The sequence below is a fragment of the Diceros bicornis genome, chromosome 8 (genome assembly GCF_020826845.1).
Source record: "Diceros bicornis minor isolate mBicDic1 chromosome 8, mDicBic1.mat.cur, whole genome shotgun sequence".
Classification (NCBI taxonomy): Eukaryota; Metazoa; Chordata; class Mammalia; order Perissodactyla; family Rhinocerotidae; genus Diceros; species Diceros bicornis.
Window position 1 is genome coordinate 38,893,990 of NC_080747.1, and position 23,036 is coordinate 38,917,025.

Sequence of the window (23,036 nt, forward strand, 5' to 3'; positions counted from 1 at the left end):
CTCCCACTCCCTTTGCCAGCTTTCCTTTGTCTTAATATCCATTTCACACTTCCCATCTTTATTTTTAAGGGCTGCCATCAAGTTTCAGATTTTATCTTCTCATCTCTCTGCTTTTACTTTAAATGACATTCTTTGACACCTCCTTGCTTTGTTGCCCCTAGGTGGGTAATCTACAGCAAAATAACTAATCTCAAAATTTCTGTTTACTCAGCTATCAAATGGGTATAATATATCTGCCCTATTATACTCAGCAGGCTGTTATGACAGCCATAGAAGATAATTTAGAACTGTTAAGTGTTTAAAACTGTAAAAACACTATAGAAATGTGTAGTGTTAGTATTATAGCACAAACTACCTACTTGAGATTTCAACCTCTTTTTCACTTCTTATTTTTCCCAATTATCACTTTATCATCACCATCTCAACACAAAATATTTATTACGCAGCCACACAAACATTATATTATTAAGAACACGATATTTAGCAAAGTAGATGAAGCAGCATCTTCCTTTTAAGAGATTACAGTCTTAAACTTTTTTGACAAGTGCAAGTTGAATTTTTTTTAAATTGATGTTTTAATAGTTTTTAACATTGTGAAATTTTGGGTTGTACATTTTTGTTTGTCCATCACCATATATATGACTCCCTTCACCCCTTGTGCCCACCCCCCACCTCCACCCCCATTGCCCCTGGTAACCACAAAACAATTTTCTCTGTCCATGTGTTGATTTATATTCCACATATGAGTGAGATCATACAGTGTTTGTCTTTCTCCTTCTGGCTTACTTCACTTGACATGATACCCTCCAGGTCCATCCATGTTGTTGCAAATGGAACGATTTTGTCTTTTTTTATGGCTGAGTAGTATTCCATTGTATATATATACCACATCTTCTTGATCCAATCGTCAGTCAAGGGACACTTAGGTTGCTTCCACTTCTTGACTATGGTGAATAATGCTGCAATGAACATAGGGGTGTATAAGCCTCTTTGCATTGTTGATTTCAGGTTCGTTGGATAGATTCCCAGCAGTAGGATGGCTGGATCATAGGACATTTCTATTTTTAATTCTTTGAGGAATCTCCATACTGTTTTCCATAGATGCTGCACCAGTTTGCATTCCTACCAGCTGTGTATGAGGGTTCCTGTTTCTCCATATCCTCTCCAACATTTGTTGTTTTTTGTCTTGGTGGCTATAGCCATTCTAACGGGCGTGAGGTGATATCTTAGTGTTGTTTTGATTTGCATTTCCCTGATGATTAATGATGTTGAGCATCTTTTCATGTACCTATTGACCATCTGTATATCGTCTTTCCAGAAGTGTCTGATCATTTCCTCTGCCCATTTTTTGATCGGGTTGTTTGCTTTTTTGTTGTTCAGTTGTGTGAGTTCTTTATATATTATGGAGATCAACCCCTTGTCAGATGTATGTTTTGCAAATATTCTCTCCCAGCTGGTGGGTCGTCTGTTCATCTTGATTCTGGTTTCGTTTGTCTTGTATAAGCTCTTTAATATGATAAAGTCCCACTTGTTTATTTTTTCTTTAGTTTCCCTAGTCTGGGTAGGCATGTCATCCGAAAAGATTCCTTTATGACCAATGTCAAATAGTGTGTTGCCTATATTTTCTTCTATGAGTTTTATAGTTTCAGGTCTCACCTTCAGGTCTTTGATCCATTTTGAGTTAATTTTTGTGAATGGCGATAGCAGATGGTCCACTTTCATTCTTTTGCATGTGGCTGTCCAGTTTTCCCAACACCATTTATTGAAGAGACTTTCCTTTCTCCATTGTATGTTCTTAGCGCCTTTGTCGAAAATTAGCTGTCCGTATATGTGTGGTTTTATTTCTGGGCTTTCAATTCTGTTCCATTGATCTGTGTGTCTGTTTTTGTACCAGTACCATGCTGTTTTGATTATTATTGCTTTGTAGTATGTTCTGAAGTCAGAGATTGTGATGCCTCCTGCTTTGTTCTTTTTTCTTAGGATTGCTTTAGCTATTTGGGGTCTTTTGTTGCCCCATATAAATTTTAGTATTCTTTTTTCTATTACCGTGAAGAATGTCATTGGGATTCTGATTGGGATTGCATTGAATCTGTAGATTGCTTTAGGTAATATAGACATTTTAACTATGTTTATTCTTCCAATCCACGTGCATGGGATATCTTTCCATTTCTTTATGTCATCATCAATTTCTTTCAATAATGTCTTGTAGTTCTCATTGTATAGGTCATTCATCTCCTTGGTAAGATTTTTTCCTAGATATTTTATTCTTTTTGATGCAATTGTAAATGGTATTATCTTTTTGAGCTCTCTTTCTGTTGGTTCATTATTAACATACAGAAATGCAACTGATTTTCGTAGATTGATCTTGTACCCTGCAAGTTTGCTGTAGTTGTTGATTATTTCTAGTAGTTTTCCAACGGATTCTTTAGGGTTTTCTATATATAAAATCATGTCATCTGCAAATAGTGAGAGTTTCACTTCTTCGTTACCTATTTGAATTCCTTTTATTCCTTTTTTCTTGCCTAATTGCTCTGGCCAAAACCTCCAGTACTATGTTGAACAGGAGTGGTGAGAGTGGGCAGCCCTGCCTCGTTCCTGTTCTCAGAGAAATGGCTTTCAGTCTTTCCCCGTTGAGTATGATGTTGGCTGTGGGTTTGTCATAAATAGCCTTTATTATGTTGAGGTACTTCCCTTCTATTCCCATTTTGTTGAGAGTTTTTATCATAAATGGATGTTGTATCTTGTCAAATGTCTTCTCTGTGTCTATTGAGATGACCATGTGGTTTTTATTCTTTGTTTTGTTGATGTGATGTATCACATTGATTGATTTGCGGATGTTGAATCATCCCTGCGTTCCTGATATAAATCCCACTTGATCATGGTGTATGATCTTTTTAATGTATTGCTGTATTTGGTTTGCCAAAATTTTGTTGAGGATTTTTGCATCTATGTTCATCAGCAATATTGGCCTTGGCCTGTAATTTTCTTTCTTTGTATTATCTTTGTCTGGCTTTGGTATCAGGGTGATGTTGCTTCATAGAATGATTTAGGAAGTGTTCCATCTTCCTCTATTTTTTGGAATAGTTTGAGAAGGATGGGTATTAAATCTTCCTTGAATGTTTGGTAAAATTCACCGGAGAAGCCATCTGGTCCTGGACTTTTATTTTTTAGGAGGTTTTTGATTACTATTTCAATCTCTTTACTTGTGATTGGTCTATTCAGATTCTCCATTTCTTCTTGGTTCAGTTTTGGGAGGTTGTATGAGTTTAAGAATTTATCCATTTCTTCTAGATTGTCCAATTTGTTGCATATAATTTCTCATAGTATTCTCTCATAATCCTCTGTAATTCCATGGTATCCGTTGTAATTTCTCCTCTTTCATTTCTAATTTTATTTACTTGAGCCTTTTCTCTTTTTTTCTTAGTAAGCCTGGCTAAGGGTTTATCGATTCTGTTTATCTTCTCAAAAAACCAACTCTTTGTTTCATTAATCCTTTCTACTGTTTTTTTGGTCTCAATTTCATTTATTTCTGCTCTGATTTTTATTATTTCTCTCCTTCTGCTGACTTTGGGCTTTGTTTGTTCTTCTTTTTCTAGTTCTGTTAGGTGTAATTTAAGGTTGCTTATTTGGGCTTTTTCTTGTTTGTTAAGGTGGACTTGTATCACTATGAGTTTCCCTCTCAGGACCGCTTTTGCTGTATCCCATACGGTTTGGTATGGCATATTTTCATTTTCGTTTGTTTCCAGATAGTTTTTGATTTCTCCTTTAATTTCATCAATGATCCATTGGTTGTTCAGTAGCATGTTGTTTAATCTCCACATTTTTGTCACTTTCCCAGTTTTTTTTTCATGGTTCATTTCCAGTTTCATAGCATTAGGGTCTGAAAAGATGCTTGTTATGATTTCAATCTTCTTAAATTTATTGAGGCTTGCTTTGTTCCCCAACATATGATCTATCTTTGAGAATGTTCCATGCGCGCTTGAGAAGCATGTGTAGTCAGCTGTCTTTGGATGGAGTGCTCTGTGTATATCTACTAGGTCCATCTCGTTCAGTTTTTCATTTAAGTCTACTATTTCTTTATTGACTTTTTGTCTGGATGATCTATCCATTGATGTAAGTGGGGTATTAAGATCCCCTACTATTATTGTGTTGTTGTTAATGTCTCCTTTTAGGTTTGTTAATAGTTGCTTTATGTACATTGGTGCTCCTATGTTGGGTGCATATATATTTAAAAGTGATATGTCTTCTTGGTGGAGTGTCCCTTTTATCATTATATATTTCCCTTCTTTGTCTTTCTTCACCTGTTTTATCTTGCAGTCTACTTTGTCTGGTATGAGTATGGCAACATCTGCTTTCTTTTGTTTGCCATTAGCTTGGAGTATTGTCTTCCATCCTTTCACTCTGAGCCTGTGTTTCCTGGAGGCAACATATTGTTGGGTCCTGCTTTTTAATCCATCCTGCCACTCTGTATCTTTTGATTGGAGAGTTCAATCCATTTACATTTAGGGTAATTATTGATATATGAGGGCTTGATGTTGCTGTTTTGTCACTTATTTTCTGGTTCTTTTGCATTTCCTTTGTTTCTTGTCCCATTTGTTTCAGACTGCCAAATCAGTTTGGTTGTTCTGTCTTATGACTCTTCTAGTTTTCTCTTGTTTATCATATGTGATTTTGTTTTGATTACTTGTTTAGTGGTTACCTTGAGGTTTGTGTAAAAAATCTTGTGTATGAGATAGTCCATTATCTGATGGCCTCCTATTTCCTTATACTAAGTCAATTCAGTCACTTTCCTCTTCCCCTTCTAAGTCGTTCTTGTTATACATTATTCTATCTTGTGTTGTGGCTGTGTGTTTACAGTGATGAGGTTAAATTTATTTTTGGTGAATTCCTTCCTTTAATCTTTGATTTTGGTATTTAAGTGGTTACTAACCTATTCTGGTAAAGATCTACTATTTTTCTGAGTTTATCTACCTATTTGTCTCCTTGCTCCAAGCTTTGTATTCCCTTTCTCTTCTTTTTTTCAGGCCTGAGGGCATTCTTGAGTATTTCTTGTAGTGGGGGTCTCGTGGCCATGAACTCCCTTAGCTTTTGTTTATCTGGGAGAGTTACTATTTCTCCATCATATTTGAAGGATATTTTGGCTGGATAGAGTATTCTTGGCTGAAAGTTTTTGTCTTTCGGTATTTTGAATATATCATTCCAGTCTCTCCTAGCCTGTAAAGTTTCTGTTGAGAAATCCGCTGAGAGCCTGATGGGAGTTCCTTTGTACGTTATTTTTTGTTTTTGTCTAGCTGCCCTTAATATTGTTTCTTTGTCATTGACTCTGTCTAGCCTTACCACTAGGTGTCATGGTATGGGCCTTTGCCTGTTGACATATTTAGGTGACCCGTTGGCTTCGCTTACTGGTATTTCCTGCTCCTTCCCCAGATTTGGGAAATTCTCAGCTATTATTTCCTTGAATAGGCTCTCTGTTCCTCTTTCCCTCTCTTCTCCCTCAGGAATACCTATAATTCTTATGTTACATTTCCTAATAGAGTCAGATATTTCTCGGAGACTTTCTTCATTTCTTTTTAGTCTTAGTTCTCTCTCCTCTTCTATCTGGAGCATATCTGTATTCCTATCCTCTAAAATGCTAATTCTTTCCTCCATATTGTCAGCTCTGTTCTTTAAAGATTCCAGATTCTCCTTTTTCTCCTCCATCGTGTTCCTCGTCTCCATCAGCACTGATTGGTTTTTCTTTATGATTTCAATCTCTTTTGTGAAGAAACTCTTAATCTCATTGAATTGTTTGTCTGTGTTGTCTTGTATTTCATTGAGTGTTTTTGTGATAGCTATTTTGAAATCTCTGTAGTTTAGGTTATGGATTTCTGTGTCTTCAGGGTTGGTTTCTGGGTGCTTGTCATTTTCCTTCTGGTCTGGTGATTTCATGTATCTTTGCTTTGTGGTTCTTGTGTTGGCTTTGTTTTTTCTCATCCTGGAAATCTCTGGTTGTAATTTGCACCCACCGCCACTGTGTGGGGGTAAAGGGCTGTGTAATCTGAGCCCCCTGCACTCTGCCCCAGCTGTTCACTGGGATCCGCGATCCCCGGGTCGCTTGGTCTGTTCTGGTCGGCTGAGCTGCAGGGTCCGGTTTACGGGGAGGGGGGGCTCTCTCTTTTGCCCGCTGGGTCCCTGGCATGGGGGGCTTCTCCTTCACCCCTCGTTATCCGCTCTCTGGGGTGCTCAGATGTTGATGGTACCCTGTAGCAATTCTGAGTCCTCTGTGTGGGAGTTTCCCACTGGCTGAGAGCCAGAAGGGCTACAGTTTCCAGCAGAGGGCTGCCCCTCCCCCCTCTCTGGGAGCCCCACGGACCGGGATGGCTGATCTGATGGGGAGGGAGAGGAGTTCTCCTTACCTCTCCCCACTTCCTCCAGGGGCCCAGCACGTTCCACTCTCAGATGTGCGACAATGTGGATCTTTCCGATCCTGCTTTTCACTGTCTAGGATTCCATTGTTGGTCTGTGACTGTTCCTTTTGTTGTATCTTATTGGGGGAAGAGTTTACGGGAAAGCTCACTCCACCATGATGCTGACGTCACTCACCACAAGTTGAATTTTTTAGGAAGTCTTCCTGACTCCAGGGAACTAATTCATTCTGGTCTCTGGAATTGAGGAGCTAGAGGTAATGTTTGAAAAATGAAATAACAAGATTATATTATACCTAGAAAATACATAGGTCAAGTATTTGATGCAAATCATGAACTTTCTTATTTGATTCTTCTTTTGGTGTTGTCTCACTATGAATGATACATTATTATTTTAAAAAGCAATACTGACCTTCTGACCTGGATGTATTATAGATTCACACAATGAAGTACGTCTCCTCAAACCAGTCACCAACTTTCAGCTCAGTAGTGGCTGCCATGGGGACTATTATCACAAGGACAGATTTAGGAGATGAGGGAGATGCTGAGAGAAGGAAGAAGAAAGAGATGGCATGTAACAGAATAAGGGGCATTTGGCAGTAAGCAGTAAGCATATCAATGAGATTTTGATGTGCCTTTCCATCTACTTTTCTTTTTCCTTTGTGCATTATTTTTTAAAATAACAGTTTTCAACTCTCCACTAACAGTGCATCCTATTTTATGGTTTGTTCACAGACCATGTAGGGAGCTGCAGGTTTGTCTTTCAAAATGTCTGCCCTTTTTGCCCAGTGGTTTATTGCATCACTGCCATCATTCTGGAGCACGTATAAGGGACTGTCATCTGTCCTCTCAATCTTAAAAAGGGCAGCTTAACAAGTGCATTTGGCTAAGCTGTGTCTTTCTGTTTCATAGGAATCACCACGGTGCTGACAATGACGACCATCAGCACTCACCTCAGGGAAACCCTGCCAAAGATCCCTTATGTCAAAGCGATTGATATTTACCTGATGGGCTGCTTTGTGTTTGTGTTCCTGGCTCTGCTGGAATATGCCTTTGTCAATTACATCTTCTTTGGAAAAGGCCCTCAGAAAAAGGGAGCTAGCAAACAAGACCAGAGCGCCAATGAGAAGAACAGGCTGGAGATGAATAAAGTCCAGGTAATACATTAAATATTCCTAACAATATTCTTCCAACATTTATCAGCGGCATAGTGCTCAGGGCTGTCATAATAGAAAAAAGCTATAAAATATCAGTTCATCTTTAATAAGGCTCAAATAACCCCTTATTTTACATATTTGAGAACCAAGGATTGAAGAAGTTAGGTTGAAGGTGACATAGATTAATAACATGCTTGGACCTAAAACTCAACTTCAAGTCCATTATTCTTTATTCTAAACCTTACAGTTGTAAAACTATACGCAAAAGAATAATGCCAGACCTGCTTGATAAATAAATGAGAGAAACTAAAGTGAATAAACTCTACTGTTAAGTGGAAATGAGGCAATATAGCACAGTAGGTATAATCACAGGCTAGAATCAAATTGCCTGAGTTTGATTCCCAGCTCTGCCACTTACTGGCTTTATAACCTCAAGAAAATCAACCTATGTAACTCTTTATCTAACTCTGCTCTCAGTGTCATCATCCATAAAATGGAGATTACTGTAGTATACTTATCTCTCAGAGTTGTTGTGAGAGGCTAGATGAGGCTTTTTTTTAAGGGTAGTATTTGGAACAACACCTGGAATACTCAATAAGTATTGGCTCTTATCATTATACAAGACACTGTTGCTATTTTTCTTTTGTTTTACGTTGGCAGATTTTATGACATGTGCTCTCACTGGATGAAATTAAATTAAAATTAATGCTCTGTTTATTCTTTTAAAAAACTCTGTAGCCTCTACTTCTATGCCATTTTTCACTGAAATCAATTTAAAATTATTCACATTGAAATATTTATCCACTACAAATTGTTGTCAAGATGGTACACAGGGTGGCAATTCAAATATTTTTTCATAGGAGCTGTTCTGAGTTTTGGGGATACTGCTCTGAATGAGACAAAGTTCCTACCTTCATGGGGTTTAGATTCTAACAAGGGAATATAGGCAACAAACACAGAAACTAGTATCAAGAGGATAATTTCAGGTAATAGGGCTATGAAGAAAGTAAAACAGAGTAATGGGCAAAAGAATGATTTGGGTCAGATGCGAGGTAACAGGGAACTTTGATCAGGTGATCAGGCAGACCTCCCTGAGGAATTGCCATTTGATCTGAGACTTAAGTGATGAGAAGCAGCTAACCACGCCATGTCCATTCTAGGCAAAGGAAATAGCAGCTACAAGGGAATTGCTTGATGTGTTAAAGTACTGAGAGAAGACCAAGGTAGCAAGAGTATAGTAAGTGAGGGAGAAAAGAGAGTAGTAGGAGATGTGGTTGCAGAATCAAGCAGAAGCCAAATTATGAATCTTCAAGGTGTATCTTCATGCTCTTTAGTAGGATATCAAATATGAACAAACGATGCCAGGTAATTAAAAAGTTATAAGCGAAGAAAACATACAGATTCAGCCAAATGGTCAAAATTCAAAACAACACATTCAAATAAATTTTTACTCTTGTGTGAAACACTATGGTTGATGCTATAGGAGAAGGAGTTGGCATGATAATCTCCTGAGAATGCCCCTGAGAATCTCCTGATCTTGGTGGAAAAGGAAATTATACTCTTATGAGGTGATTGGATTATGAAATGAGAATGGAATCAAATTGCCTGGGTTTGATTCCTAGCTCTGCCACTTACTGGCTGTGTAACTTCCAGCAAATCGAAGTTGGGAGTAAATCTAAGAGGAAGAAGCTTCCTATTGTCTGATTGTAACCACACCAGCTTTACAAGTATTTTCGCAGTAGTTTTCAAGGCCACCTCTTTTTTATTTCCATCCCCATCTCAGTTGTCTTCTAAACCTACTAGCTAGTCATCTGCATGGCTTGGAATATGTATTAATTGATATATCATGGGAGAAAGCCCTACATAAATAAAGTGATATAGGTTCACTGGTAGGAAAATTTAGAAGCTATAAACTGAATGAACACTCAAAAATAGGTAGAATTTGGGAAGGTAAAAAGGAGAAAACAGGGCCTTTCAATTGGCTAGAAAAGCAATGTTCTCTAGAGAAGTAATTAAATGGAAAGGCCAAGCAAACTGAAATCTATTTATTCTGATAAAATAAAAAGATTATATAACAAACTTTAACCATACTCTTTGGACATGTGCTTTGATTCCACCCCGGGATATGAGAACTTTTCTAAGGTGCTAAGGGACAAATAAAGGCAGGAGGAAAGCCTCACATGTCATTTCATAGCAAGATGTATCATATATATTGCTCTGAAGAGGACTTTGTGACTGGCTAGTAAATAAGTAAAATATTCCCACCTAGCTGATCTTTATTTCATAAGCAGGCTGTTTGAGTAAACCTGGGCTTAAACGTAGTGAGATTTCATTGGGTCTCAAATCAGGAAACGTTTATTCCAGGAGAATTGACTTTTTTTATTTGAATTCCAGGAGAAAGCATAGAAAAATCCCTCAATTACCAGGAGATGAAACTCTTAAAAAAGAAAAAATGTGTTTTTATCCATGGAAGGCTAGATTAGGAACTCCACAAATGCTTTTCATAGAAACATAAGTAGACAAAGTTATGCCAAAATTCAAAAACAAATCATCTTAAGACATGATGTAGGAGTTTGTATCAGACTAACCCTTCTATAGATTAAAAATTACAAACCCTGAGCAATATTTTTAAAATCTGCTTGAAGACATGGGAGAGTAATTCAAAACAAGCAAAAACTGGCAGCGACTCAACCCTCAAACGAAGAAAACTACACTGTGTGAAATCTGTGTTTATACAGCTTTTCCACGGAGGCCACTCCCCAGTCTGGGGGATGTGGGACAGCAAAACTTCAGCAAAAAACTGCAGTTTTATTGGTCTAATGAATCAGAGCATGGAGTTTGATACTTTCCGAGTTCCTGGAGATTTTATAAAGTGAGCCACAGGAGAAACTCAAAATCTGTGAATAAACTTCCCGTGAATCCTTGGTTGATTCCTGAACTACAGATGTACAGGTAAAATGCCAAGAAGTTCAGAAGGGAAAAGCAGCCGAAAGGCTGAAAAAAAAGCAATGAATAGAAATTTCAGCTGTTATCCACCATATCAAAGTCAGAGTTTGGAGTTTGAATCCAGCCATTTAGGGCTGGTTGGTAAATATATTAGGCTTTCCACTAAAACCCCCAAAGGATCACACCTTAGGAGTAAAGACTAAGTCACAAGAATAAGGGATTCCTCTTGAGTTACAGGAAAAACTATAATAGACTCATTCTAACCACACATAAAACCAAGCCTCTACATGTTCTAGGTGATCTATTAGTAATGTAACTACCTATTAAAACAAAACTCAACATCTGTCAGGGAAGATAGCGGAATCCAGAGTCTCCACAGTGCATTGTCAATATACCTAGTATATAATAAAAAATTACCAGATATGAGAAGAACCTGGAAAACATGCCTATAGTCAAGAGAAAAAATTTAGTCAATAGAAAGAAAGCTGCAAAAGTCTCAGATGTTGGCTTAAAAAAATAAGAACTATAATTAATAATAATAATAACTATAATTTAGAAGTTCACAGAAAATAGCCAAAAACTGGACACAACCAAAATATCCTATAACAGGTGAACGGTTAAACAAACTGTGGTACATTCATACCGTAGAATACTAGCCCAACACAAAGCAATGAATTACGGATCTATGCAACAACTTGGATGGATCTCAAGGGCATTATGCTGAGTGAAAAAGCCAATCCTGAAAGATTACATACCGTATGATTCCATTTATATAATACTCCTAAAATAACAAAACTAGAGAGATGAAGAACAGATCAATGGTTGCCAAGAGTTAGTGAGAGTGGCGGGGGTGGGGGAGATGGGAGTGATTGATTATAAAGGGGTAGCAGTGGTGACATAGTTTTGTATCTTGATTGCAGTGCTGGCTAAATGAATCTACACGTGTAATAAAATTACATGGAACTACATACACTTTATACCTATGTCAGTTTGGATATTGTACAATAGTTAAATAATATGTAATCAATGGGAGAAGCTACTACAATAATTTCAAAATAAAAAGTTTAAAATAAAGTCCATAGGAAAAGATGAATATATGAAGAGATGAGAAATATCAGAAAAGGAACTGGAACTATAAAAAAGAACCAATGAAAATCATAGAATTGAAAAATTCGTGAGATGGATTAGCATCAGGTTTTACACAACAGAAGAAAGGAATAGTGAAATTGAGGTAATATTGGCCTTCTCCCAATTTTTCCATTGCATCAGTTCTTATCAGAAATGCTACTACCTCAGGGATGCCTTAACTGACAGCCCCACTGTTGGCTTATATTCGGTACCCTTGTTATATGTTCTCGTGGCCATTGTGTACTTTTCCACCATAGGACTCAATCACAATAGTGAGTATATGTTTATTCAGGTAATTATTTTTTTAATGTCTATCTCTCTGTTAGACTGCAAGCTTCCCTAAGATTGGCACCAAGGTCCTTTTCTATTACGTTTATTTTTCTTTCCTCGGTGGCTAGAACAGAGAAAAAACCAAATAAACACTTGTTGAATGAATGAATGCTACATAGGCCTTCTCCATTCAAGACGAGGCATTGAGCATTACATCATAATGTTTTATAAAATGCTTATATATTGATAAGTAAGAAAAAGAGACTATCTATAGCCCACTTTAACTTCTGCCCCAGACTTCCTTACTATTTCTATCACTTTGATTTTTAACATTTTTTAAAGCATGTTCTATATCAATCTCTGCTATTCTTTCTGAATCACGTCATATAACATCAGACAGACATAATCTTCTAAGAAGTGCTGTGACTAAGATTTTATAAACTTTTTCATACTTAGATGGAACAATAATGCAGTGTTATCATCTCAGGCAATTTGTAATCATCCCTGCAGCTGCGTAGGTTTTCCAGTTCCTAACTCTCTTATCCTCTTCTAAAACCAGAGGCTCAGACAATGTGTCAATAACAAGCAAGTATATTATTTCATCTGTTCAGTGCATCATCTCCAGCAGTTAAGATAATAATGCAACCTGTGTGGTATTTAAAAATGCTACCACCTGGTTAAATTAAAAAATAAAAAATTATTTTAGGCTTTTCCTACATACAATGGTTGGATGATCCTCCTCTTTCCTTTTAGATACTTGTAAACAGTTGAATTCAAATGACATATGTGCTGTGGTGGCAGACAAGTTTCATTTGAAGGATCCCTAACATTTGCCCTGGTACCCTAGAACATCGAGCGGCCTTGTTCATTTATTACACATTACCTTTGATAGCCTTGGCTGGGCAGTCATATCAAGGGGTATCTGTACTGAAGTTCCAGAGGTGCTTGCTCTTTCTTGATTTATATTTCCACCAGCTGTGCTGAAGCATCTTTTTATATGAGTACAGATGCTGAATCCAGACATTAGGAGAGTTTCAACCTCCAAGGTGATAAAGACTGTAGATTCATGAACCCCTCAGGCATCATTTGAAACTAGAGATGGTATTTGGAGTTTTGAAAGATAGTTTTCACAGTACAACTAGGCTGTAAGTGAGCTACTTCTGGGCCATTTTTATACTAACCTGGAACTTATACGGTTGTGTGTTTGCCACAATGCCTGCCCATTTGCAAATAGATCCACCTAAGATGGAATGGTTGCACTGGCGCTCTATGATCAGGGACTGATTCAAAATCATTCTAAGTCATGGCAGACACTGGTGGAATCTGCCAAAGATTCATACCAAATATGCAGTTGCAACCCCAACAGTCAACTAATAGAATTTTTCCCTTCAGAATCAGATATTGAAACTGTAATCCGTCCTCTTTCCTCCCATTCCTATTCCTTGTGGTGAGTCACGGACACTTTCAAACATCTTTACTTTCAGACAACTTTCTAAATGTAAATCAGCTCTGTATTATGATTAATTCCAAGATACAAAATGCATGTGAAGACAGGCATCGTAAAAGTAAACAGGTCTCTCCTAAGTCTAGCTTAGAACAGCTCAATAACTTATATGAGCCTTTGAGACTCGGCCAGGTCCCACATCACTGCCTCGCCCTCAGGCCAACTAGGACACTGCCCTCAGCCTTTGATGAAACTTTAATCATTCTGATTTAGCATCTTGGATTCTGCAGAAATCCAGGCAAGACCTTTGATTTCTAATGACAGCCTGTGTTAACAGTTCAGGAACCTCGTTAGCCCTCAAGCCCCTACCCAAGTCTGGCTTGGTCCACATTTTGTTCTCTAGTCTTTGCTTAATCTAGTTAATTTCCAGAGTCTTCAGCAGTCTTATTTTCCTTTCTGGGAATCTCAAAATCTCTCTCTCTCTCTCTCTCTCTCTCTCTTTCATTTTCTCTCTGGCTTCTAGAGTCCATTATCTTTTATAACCAAACAGCTAGGATTCTTTTGTGAATGAGAAAGAAATCAAACTTACTTAACTGGCTCAAGAAAAAAAGGAGGCAGAGGTTGGCCCACACAACTGAAAGGTTCGGGCATGGCTCTAGTTTCACATGTGGCTATATCCAGATGTTCAAACAGTGTCATCATAAAGTATCTCTTTTCATCTCTTAATTCTGTTTTCCTTTATATTGGCTTCATTTTCAGTAGTCCCTTCCCTCATGGTGGTCCCAAACCTCCAAGTTTAAAGTGTCAGAGCTCTCTACTACCCTAGCACAAAAATACTCTCTTATACCCAATAGTTCTAACAAAAAAGTCCTAGGAGTCAGTCTTGTTGGACCGGCTTGAATCATATCCTCATGTAGAAATCAATCCCTCTGACCATGAAGATGGAAAACACTGGATGCTCAAGTCTGGGTCACATGTCTGTCCCTATAGCCTAGAAGATGCGGTCAGGCTCATCTCAACCACACACTCCAAAGGAGTGTCAGGCCAATGGTATCAGAGGAAGGTTGAATGGAATCATACGTGTCAAACCAATAGGTATCTACTACAACCCATCTCAGAGTCTTTGCCTAAAGGAAAATATCTAGACTCCTTAACGTGGGATCCAAGACCCACTGTGATCTCATTCTGCTTTCCCTTTCTGCCTCATTTCTCCTCCCTCTCGCCTTCACCAACACACTCTTTGTTCCAGAATTAAAATACAACTTTCCCAAATTGCAATGTTTTCACTCTTCAGAAACTTGTTTGACTTGATCCCCAGAATTCACCTCTTAACTGATGTTTTCCCTTGTTCCTCAGCTGAGTCCTCCTGTAGCTTTCCACAGCACCTTATGCTTACCTCTTTTTTTATTTAACTTAACAAATATTTAATGACTTCCTACCATATGAATACTCTCTATGATTGAAGATATAGTCAGCAATTAATAAAACAAAAGCTTACATTTGGATGGGAAAGACAGACAATGAACATCACATGCACAAACACATGTACAATGCCGGGTAATAACAACTGCTATAAAGAATAACAAAGTAGGCCTTGAATGCAGATTATGTATATTCCATTTTTGGTATTTCAATGCCTGTCACAGAGCCTAGCACAAATCAAGCACTTAAATGACTTTTAAAATAATAAGTGAACTAATGAATTAATTACAAAACCAAACAGGCATGCTCTTAGAATTCATGTGTAATTGGGAACTTTTTTCCTATTATATTCCTACTGTTACAAAAACAACTTTTTTTCTTTTTTATTTTTTTTTTAGTGAGGAAGATTGGCCCTGAGCTAACATCTTTACCAGTCTTCCTCTATTTTGTATGTGGGACACCACCAAGCATGGCTTGATGAGCAGTGTATATGTCCGTGCCCAGGATCCAAACCCGCAAACCCTGGGCAACCTAAGCAGAGCACACGAACTTCACCACCACACCAGTGGCCAGCTCCTACTAAAACAATTTTTTAAAGCATTTCCCAAATTGAGAACTGTTTGAAACCTTTCAAAATTAAATAATATCTATAACAAATATTTTCCAATGATGGACATTTACTTAATTGGGGACAGTCAGTGGTAACAATATATGTGTGTTATTAATAGATTGCTTTCAACCTGTGTTGATACTTTTAAGTGACCCTAACATATCTTTTCCCAGCAATTCCCTTCTCTTGACATCCCTATGTTAGAATCTAAGGTGATTGATAACTCTGCTCCACCTTTCATTCATAAGCTCCAGTCGGGAGGAGTGAAGTGTAAAAGTGCAGTGATTGTCTTAGAAAACCTTGGCTGATGCAGTAAGAAGATTCTACCTAATGTGATATAGTAACAAGGACCTATCCACTTGGGTGTAGTATTCCACGAGCCCCAAGACATTCACACACACATTGACATTACACATCCTCAGTATCTCATTTTCAACTATGTGGAAGGCAATCATTACTCTGGTCAAAATCATTGTTTTCTGGACTTGAAGTGCAAAACATTACTGATGACATTTTGGATGAATATTTTAAGGGAATTCACTGAAGATGAATCCGAAAAATGGCCCTTATTTGCATCATTCAGAATTGAATGAATTTGCTGGTTATAATGCATTTTATATTTAATTGTAAAAAGCACTCATTTCACATATTGGGACTCCCTAAGCAATCAGTGAATGCTTTGCCCATATATAAAATGCCCCTACACATAAAATAGTTTCTAGTTTCTTGTTTCCATCATTCTCTACTCAAAGCTCAAAAAATTCCCACTAACGTCAACTTAAGAAATTACTCCCTAACCGTGTATTTCTCAGGCTTGAACAGTGCATATTTGGGATTAATTCTTAGTTGTCTGGAAATAAGGTAACTGCTTTATGGATTTTCTATCTGTCATGACTTCAGCTAAAGGTCAGGTACAGCAAAACCAACCCCTGGAATGCGTGTACAAATGCAGACTGGGAAAACCTTAGTCTAGAATGAGAGCAGCTCAAATTTGTATTTTTCTTTTTGTGTGTATGAGGAAGATTAGCCCTGAGATAACATCCAACGTCAATCCTCCTCTTTTTGCTGAGGAAGACTGGCCCTGGGCTAACATCCATACCCATCTTCCTCTACTTCATATGGGACACCGCCACAGCAGGGCTTGACAAGCAGTGCATCAGTGCATGCCCAGGATCTGAACCTGCAAACCCCGGGCCGCCAAAGCAGAGCGCGTGCGTTTAACTGCTATGCCATGGGGCCGGCCCCACAAATCTGTATTTTTAACAAGTTTCCTAATTGATTTGGACACACAATTAACAAGTTTCCTAATTGATTAGGACACACAATAATGTCTGAGAACCACAGCCCTAGAGATTCCAGCCACTCAGCATCCTTGGTCATTGAAACTCAAACAGAGCTCAGAGAGATGCCTCCAAGTCTGAGTTTCTCATTCTGCAGACATTTACTCAGCCCCTCCTTAGGACTCTCTCAAGTTCAGTTCTGGAAGAGCAAGGGAGCTATACAGTGATGAACAGCAACAGTAACACAAAAGCAGCTGCCCTTGGGCAGGCCCCATGTCTTAGCGCTTAAGTGCGCGCTCCGCTGCCGCAGCCCGGGGTTCGCTGGTTCGGATCCCGGGCGCGCACCGATGCACCGCTTGTCAGGCCATGCTGTGGCGGCATCCCATATAAAGTGGAGGAAGATGGGCACAGATGTTAGCCCAGGGCCAGTCTTCCTCAGCAAAAAGAGGACGATTTGCAGATGTTAGCTCAGGCCGATCTTCCTCACAAAAAAAAAAAAAAAAAACGCAGCTGCCCTCTTGGAACTTCCATTTCAGGTGAGGTCATCGACAAATGTGTAAATAAATAGATGATACCATAGTAGATGATGATAATTATGGTGCAGAAGGTGATGAGAAGCTAGCCACGTAACCATCTGGGCAAGAGCATTCCAGGAGAAAGGGACAAGTAAAAGTGCCCTGAGGACCTAGGAGCATCAAGGGATGCCAACAAAACCAACAAAAGGAGTAGAGAGCCCAAGGGGCAGAGTGGTAGGAAATGAGGGTAGGGGGGCCTGCAGGAGCCAAATCACATATTGCTTTGTGGATTCAGACGAGAAATTTGGATTTTATTCTATATCTTGGGAAGGAGCTAGAAGATTTAAACAGAGGAGACATGGTCTGTTTTACATTTTGAAAGGATCACTCCAGCTGCCATGTAGAGAAAAGACCACAGGGCTGCATTCTGGAAAAAAAGATCAGCTATGCGGCAAGCGGTGATGGTGGGGAGAGGTGGTCAGAATCAGGATTATTTAAAAGTAGAGCCATTAGGACCTGCTCATACACTGGATGGGAGAATGAGACAAAGAAAGGAGTGCAGGATAAATTTATCAACCTGAATAATGTTCTGGAAAATTGCTAATTGTTTCATTTTATCTTTGTCTTTTTCTTTCTCTATTTCCTGAATAATATAATATGTATTTCTTTAGATTTGTGTAGGTTTATACTTAACTTTCTATTGCTTCTAGAAATGATATTTAAGTTTCCACTTCCGCCACTGGTAGTCAGGACATGCAAACAGACAGGCAAATCATCTCCAGCAAAGCCTCCCATCCTCTGTCTCCCTCCCTCAAAAAAAAAAAATTTCAGGAATTCAAGGCCAAGGGATCGAGGTTTGGCAGCCCTGGTGAGAGCTAATGATTGACAGTGACATCACAAAGGTGGTACGTTATATGAGCGGGATGGGCAGATGGAGGATGTGGCTGTGCGGCTCTCTGCTCTCTGCAGGTGAAGGCAGCCACTCGCCCTGGACACCCTCATTAAGTAGACTGCAAGCTTCTGGAGGGCAGCTCATTCTGCAGCCAGCATCACTTCACTTGGCTTCCTACTCTGTACTTAAGTACCACTCAGTAAATATGAATCTAATTGAATTGACTAGTAAGAAGGAAGTAACCTTCTGTTTGCCAGGTAGATTGAGCCCAGAGATATTTGTCAACAGGGCTTTAAAACTGCCACTAAAAACAAGATTTTATTTATTCCAATTACACTGAAATGAGTTCTGCTATACTTACATATTGAAAATATCCAGAACAGTTAAATTCAGTGAGTGGCAACTTTTTTCACAGCCTAAGGTACTGTTTGGGAATGTTGGGGGCAGAGAGAAGGAGAGGGTGAGTGAGATGGAAGGGGTGGGAAAAAGGCTAAATCTAAGCTAGAAAATGAACATGCATGTTTGCTTATGGGTCCTATGGAGGGAAGAAATACAGGCACCACATCAGAGTTTTCTGGATGTCAGTCACCCTCATGATTTTTGCATACCCTTTGTATCAGTCAGAGTTCTCCAGAGACATGGAACCAATAGAAAGAGAACCAACACACATACAAAAAGAGATTTATTTTAAGGGATTGGCTCATGCAATTGTGGAGAATGGCAAGTCTGAAATCTGTTGGGCATGCCGGAAACTCAGGTGAAATTTCTATGTTATAGTTTTGAAGCAGAATTTCTTTTTCTCTGGAAAACTTCAGTTTTTGCTCTTAAGACTTTTAAGTGATTGGATGAGGCCACCTACATCATCAGGTGGAATCTCCTTTACTTACAGTAACCTATTGAAAATGTCAATCACATCTACAAAATACTTTCACAGCAATGTCTAGACTACTGCTTAACCAAGCAACAGGGCACCATAGACTTGCCAAGTTGACACATAAAATTAACCATCATGCCTTTTTACCACCTGTATTATCATTCATTCATTCATTCAGTAGATATTGATTGAATGCTCCTTTATGCCAAGCACTTTTCTCAGCTTTGGAGAAACAGTAGTGAATAAGACAAAGTCCCTGCCTTCCTGGAGCAACATTTTAGTGGGACACTTAAGAGGAGGAACAAGTTGAATAAGAAGAAGGAGGACCAAGAATTTTGCTCTGGCCATTTTAAGATTGGGACATCTTTAAACATCCGTGTATAGGCTGTCCTTAGTAAGGTCTAGGAGAAAAAGGGAAATGTGAATTACTTCACACTTTTCACTCATTATAATGAAATATGAGGATACGTGTAATGTTATGAAAAACACGCACAAAATCACCAAGTTAGTGTGCTGGTTATATTTTTCAACATACATTAAGAACAATATATACAGCTGTTTTATTTTCTTCATAATGCTACTCAATTTTTAAAAATTAATTTTATGGGGAAAGAGGGTATTGCTTGTTTTCCTCCATAAAAATGTAAGTGCCAGGGCCAGCCCCTGGTGGTTAAGTTCCATGTGCTCCACTTCAGCAGCCCAAGTTCAGATCCCAGGCAGGGACCCACACCACTCGTCTGTTAGTGGCCATGCTGTGGCAGTGGCTCACATAAAAGAAAAAAAGAGGAAGATTGGAAGCGGATGTTAGCGCAGGGCAAATCTTCAGCAAAAAAATAATAATAATAAATTTTTTTTAAATGTAAGTGCCAGTAGTTTAAGAACTGTGTCTGTTTTGTTCACTATTATCTTCCCAGGACTGTTGTGTCCTCAGAATTTAAGAACAAGACATTGTGACGGATAAGCACCGCATTGCAGGGAGGAAGGAGAAGCTGGATTGCCTCTCCCCATCTCAGGTCTCTATGCAGCAAAATCTCAGGCTTTTCTTTATATGTGAGCCCCTCCAAGATTTGCCTGAGGTCAGCAGGCCTCAAGGAGATCTTCAGGAGGGAATATGAAAGAAGGCCTCAGCAGGCAAGGAGAAGGAGGATTTCGTGGTCACAAGTGAGCAAACTTCAATAAGTCTGTTGGGAAGAGAACTAATAACCTTTGTTTAAAAGAGGTCACAGCATTTGTCCAGTAAAACATTTAGAACCAATAGGAGTTAGAGTGAGTCACAAGAGAGTACAAGATTTGTTAGCTGAGATCTTTAAATTTCTATGATGGGGAACATGATGCCCTACAGCATATAGAGGGGCTGATTTCTTCATGAGTGTCTGGAACAGTGCCTGATGCATTGTAGGCACTCAGTCAACATTTATTGAGTGAATGAGTGAGTGAATGAGTGAACTATTAACATTTTAAAAGTTTATCCATGATACACCTAAAATTACCTCTTGCAGCACATAAAATATGCCTGTCTAGTAGGGAGTGGGTTGAGGATGAAGTATTGGCAAGCCCTTAGGGCTGCAGATCTAAAGTCACCTTCTCTGCTCCCCTTTGTTAGTCATCCAAAGCTCACATTTTGATCATCTAGCTGAAGGGGAAGAAAGAAAGTTTATTTATAAGCCCTCCTGAAGCCTTAATAATAATTGTATTTATTTACTCTCAGTTTAGGTTCAATGATGCTCTAAACTTAAAAAAAAAAAGCATCAGTGATGCTGCTTGGTTGGTTTGAGGAATACGTGGTTAACAGAACGCAGCCATTCCCCCAAACATTAGACAGACTTCCCTCCCCAACCACTGGAACCACCAAACAATTGCAGGTCTGACCCACCAACGCAGAAGGTTCAGCATGCACATACCTAACTGGATTGCACCGTCTCTGGAAGCAGATCAGAGGGAGAGAGAAATCTAGAAGGCCCAGAGCCAAGTATGCCTGCCTCCTTCTTCCAAATGTATCCATCAGATAGGTTAGTGAGGAACAGTGAAAGAGGAGAAAGAAAAGAAGCTGGAAGTGTTCCTCCCTTAGCTTGTCTCCGGGGTATTGGAGTGGAAAGTCCCTTCTCTTATGGCAACATGAGGAGTAGGGAATGGTTATCCCACTGGACAGTTATTTCAACATCAGCAATGCTTCAGGAAATCTGTTAGTCAATGTCTGCACCAGAAATCCAGTGTGTCGACATTTTCATTTGCCTCACTTCCTTTTGCTTCAAGGTTTTAAAATCTTTGATGTCTGGATTGTGTCCAATTCAGATGTTGATATTTCCTTAGTAACTAGACAGTGTTTGACCATCGCAGATGTTGAAGCAATGCACAGCATGGCTCCTTGCTGCTTCTGAAGATGTGAAAAAACAATGGCCACTTACCCCATGGATATTATTTTTGGAAAGCTGTGCCAGCTTGTGGCTGTAAGGATACCTTGGGTGTCCTTATATGGTTGAGGTGAAGGGAAAGCCACTCTTCTTCAAGGGACAGGGTTTAGGGAAGAGCCAATCAGAAACTGACTGATGTCAGCAGTGGTGTGGCTACTACACATCCACCTTACTGGGCAGCAAAAATCTTGGAGGGTGAAGGATGAAATCTCACACCTCAGAAGAAATATAGGAGCATGCCATCACACACACACACACTTTCTGTCTCTGTCTCTGTCTCTCTCTCTCTCTCTCTCTCTCAGAGAGTCTGTAGAACCAGCTTTTAGGATAAGTCCTAGACTGTATAGGAGAAAGGCTGCAGGTGGGCAAGAACTGTTATATGACGTTTCTTAAATTTTCCTAATAAAGAACACAGTAATGTTGGTTTAACTATACAGTAATGAAATCAGCTTTCATGTGTAGAGGCAAAATTGGATTCATTATTTTATATGTCAAACCACTTAAAGCTATGATTTCTAGCTCAATGACAGAACATTTTGGGGGATTTGCACACTCTAATAAACCTCATGCAATTTATAAGTGCATTTGAGCCTGCACCAAGATTAGCTAAAATATCTTAATAAATGTAACTTGTTTGCCATGACTTCTGTTTAATGAGGAGCATCTGTATGCTTCACTGGCTGATTCTAAATTCTAGCAACTTGTTTACTTAGAGAGATTTCATAATAATGTAACTTAATGATGCATACAGTACAGCTCAAGTGATTCAGTTTTACAAGTATTTTTTTAGTATGCTGTGTCCTCTGCCTGGAATATTCTCCATAATCAAAGACTGTCAAAAATTGGTAACAAATCCTCGAGATTACTTAGGGAAAACCTTTCATTTATAGATGAAGAAACCGAGTTAATAACAAAACAAGGATGAGAATATAGTTTTCAACTCCCAATCCTTTGTTCTGTCCTCTACCCATCCTTTAAGACCCAATAAAAGCAACATCTCCTTCGTGAAGCCTTCCATGACCCCCAATGATTTATCACTTTTATGAATCCCTAATCATGATCTATACTGTAGCATTTAGCATTTGGTTAAAAACTATTGTCACTCCCAATATTATGTGTTATTCTTGTATCTCTAAGGAGATTATTATTCAGGGGCAAAATCCATGTTTTATGATTCTCTTGACTGGAACTCCACAGTACCTAGCAAAATCATGTGCACCACCTTATCTTCTAATGTATTTTTCTGTTTTCTAATGAATTCAGCACTTTGCTCCTTCTCACGCCAACCCTACCATCCTCTTTAGTAACATAAATTTTCATATGCATGACCTTTTAAACCATAAACTTACTATACACAACACACACACACACACACCCTTGACACCTAGCATTGTATCTGGCACATAGTAAGCACTCAATATTTGTTGAAAGAGAAAGAAAGAGAGGAGGTTCTTGAAGTTACTGTGATCAGGGAAGGTACGCAGGTACATAGAGGAAGCAGGATTTAAATTAAGCCTTGACGAAAAGATGTTGATTAACATGCAAAAAGGGAAAACTGTATTCGAGACAAAGAGTATCCTGTGTTTTATTCCCAAATTGGGCACTTATTCTATTTAATCTTAGACAATTTACTTAAGCTTTCTGAGTCCATTTCCCTATCTGCTGAACTAGGATAATATTATA

General features: G+C 38.8%; 1 protein-coding gene across 3 annotated transcripts in view; it reads left to right on the forward strand.

Annotated features, from left to right (window-relative positions):
- The window catches only part of GABRB1 (gamma-aminobutyric acid type A receptor subunit beta1), a 370,873-nt gene that overhangs the window by 342,816 nt on the left and 5,021 nt on the right, over window positions 1–23,036 (forward strand). For all 3 annotated transcript variants that reach the window (XR_009220962.1, XM_058546998.1, XM_058546999.1), the window contains one exon: window positions 7,317–7,561. Coding sequence is in view for 2 of the 3 variants with exons in the window: in XM_058546998.1 (XP_058402981.1) it covers window positions 7,317–7,561 (245 nt within the window). In the remaining variant the exon portion in view is untranslated. The remainder of the gene's footprint in view (window positions 1–7,316; window positions 7,562–23,036) is intronic.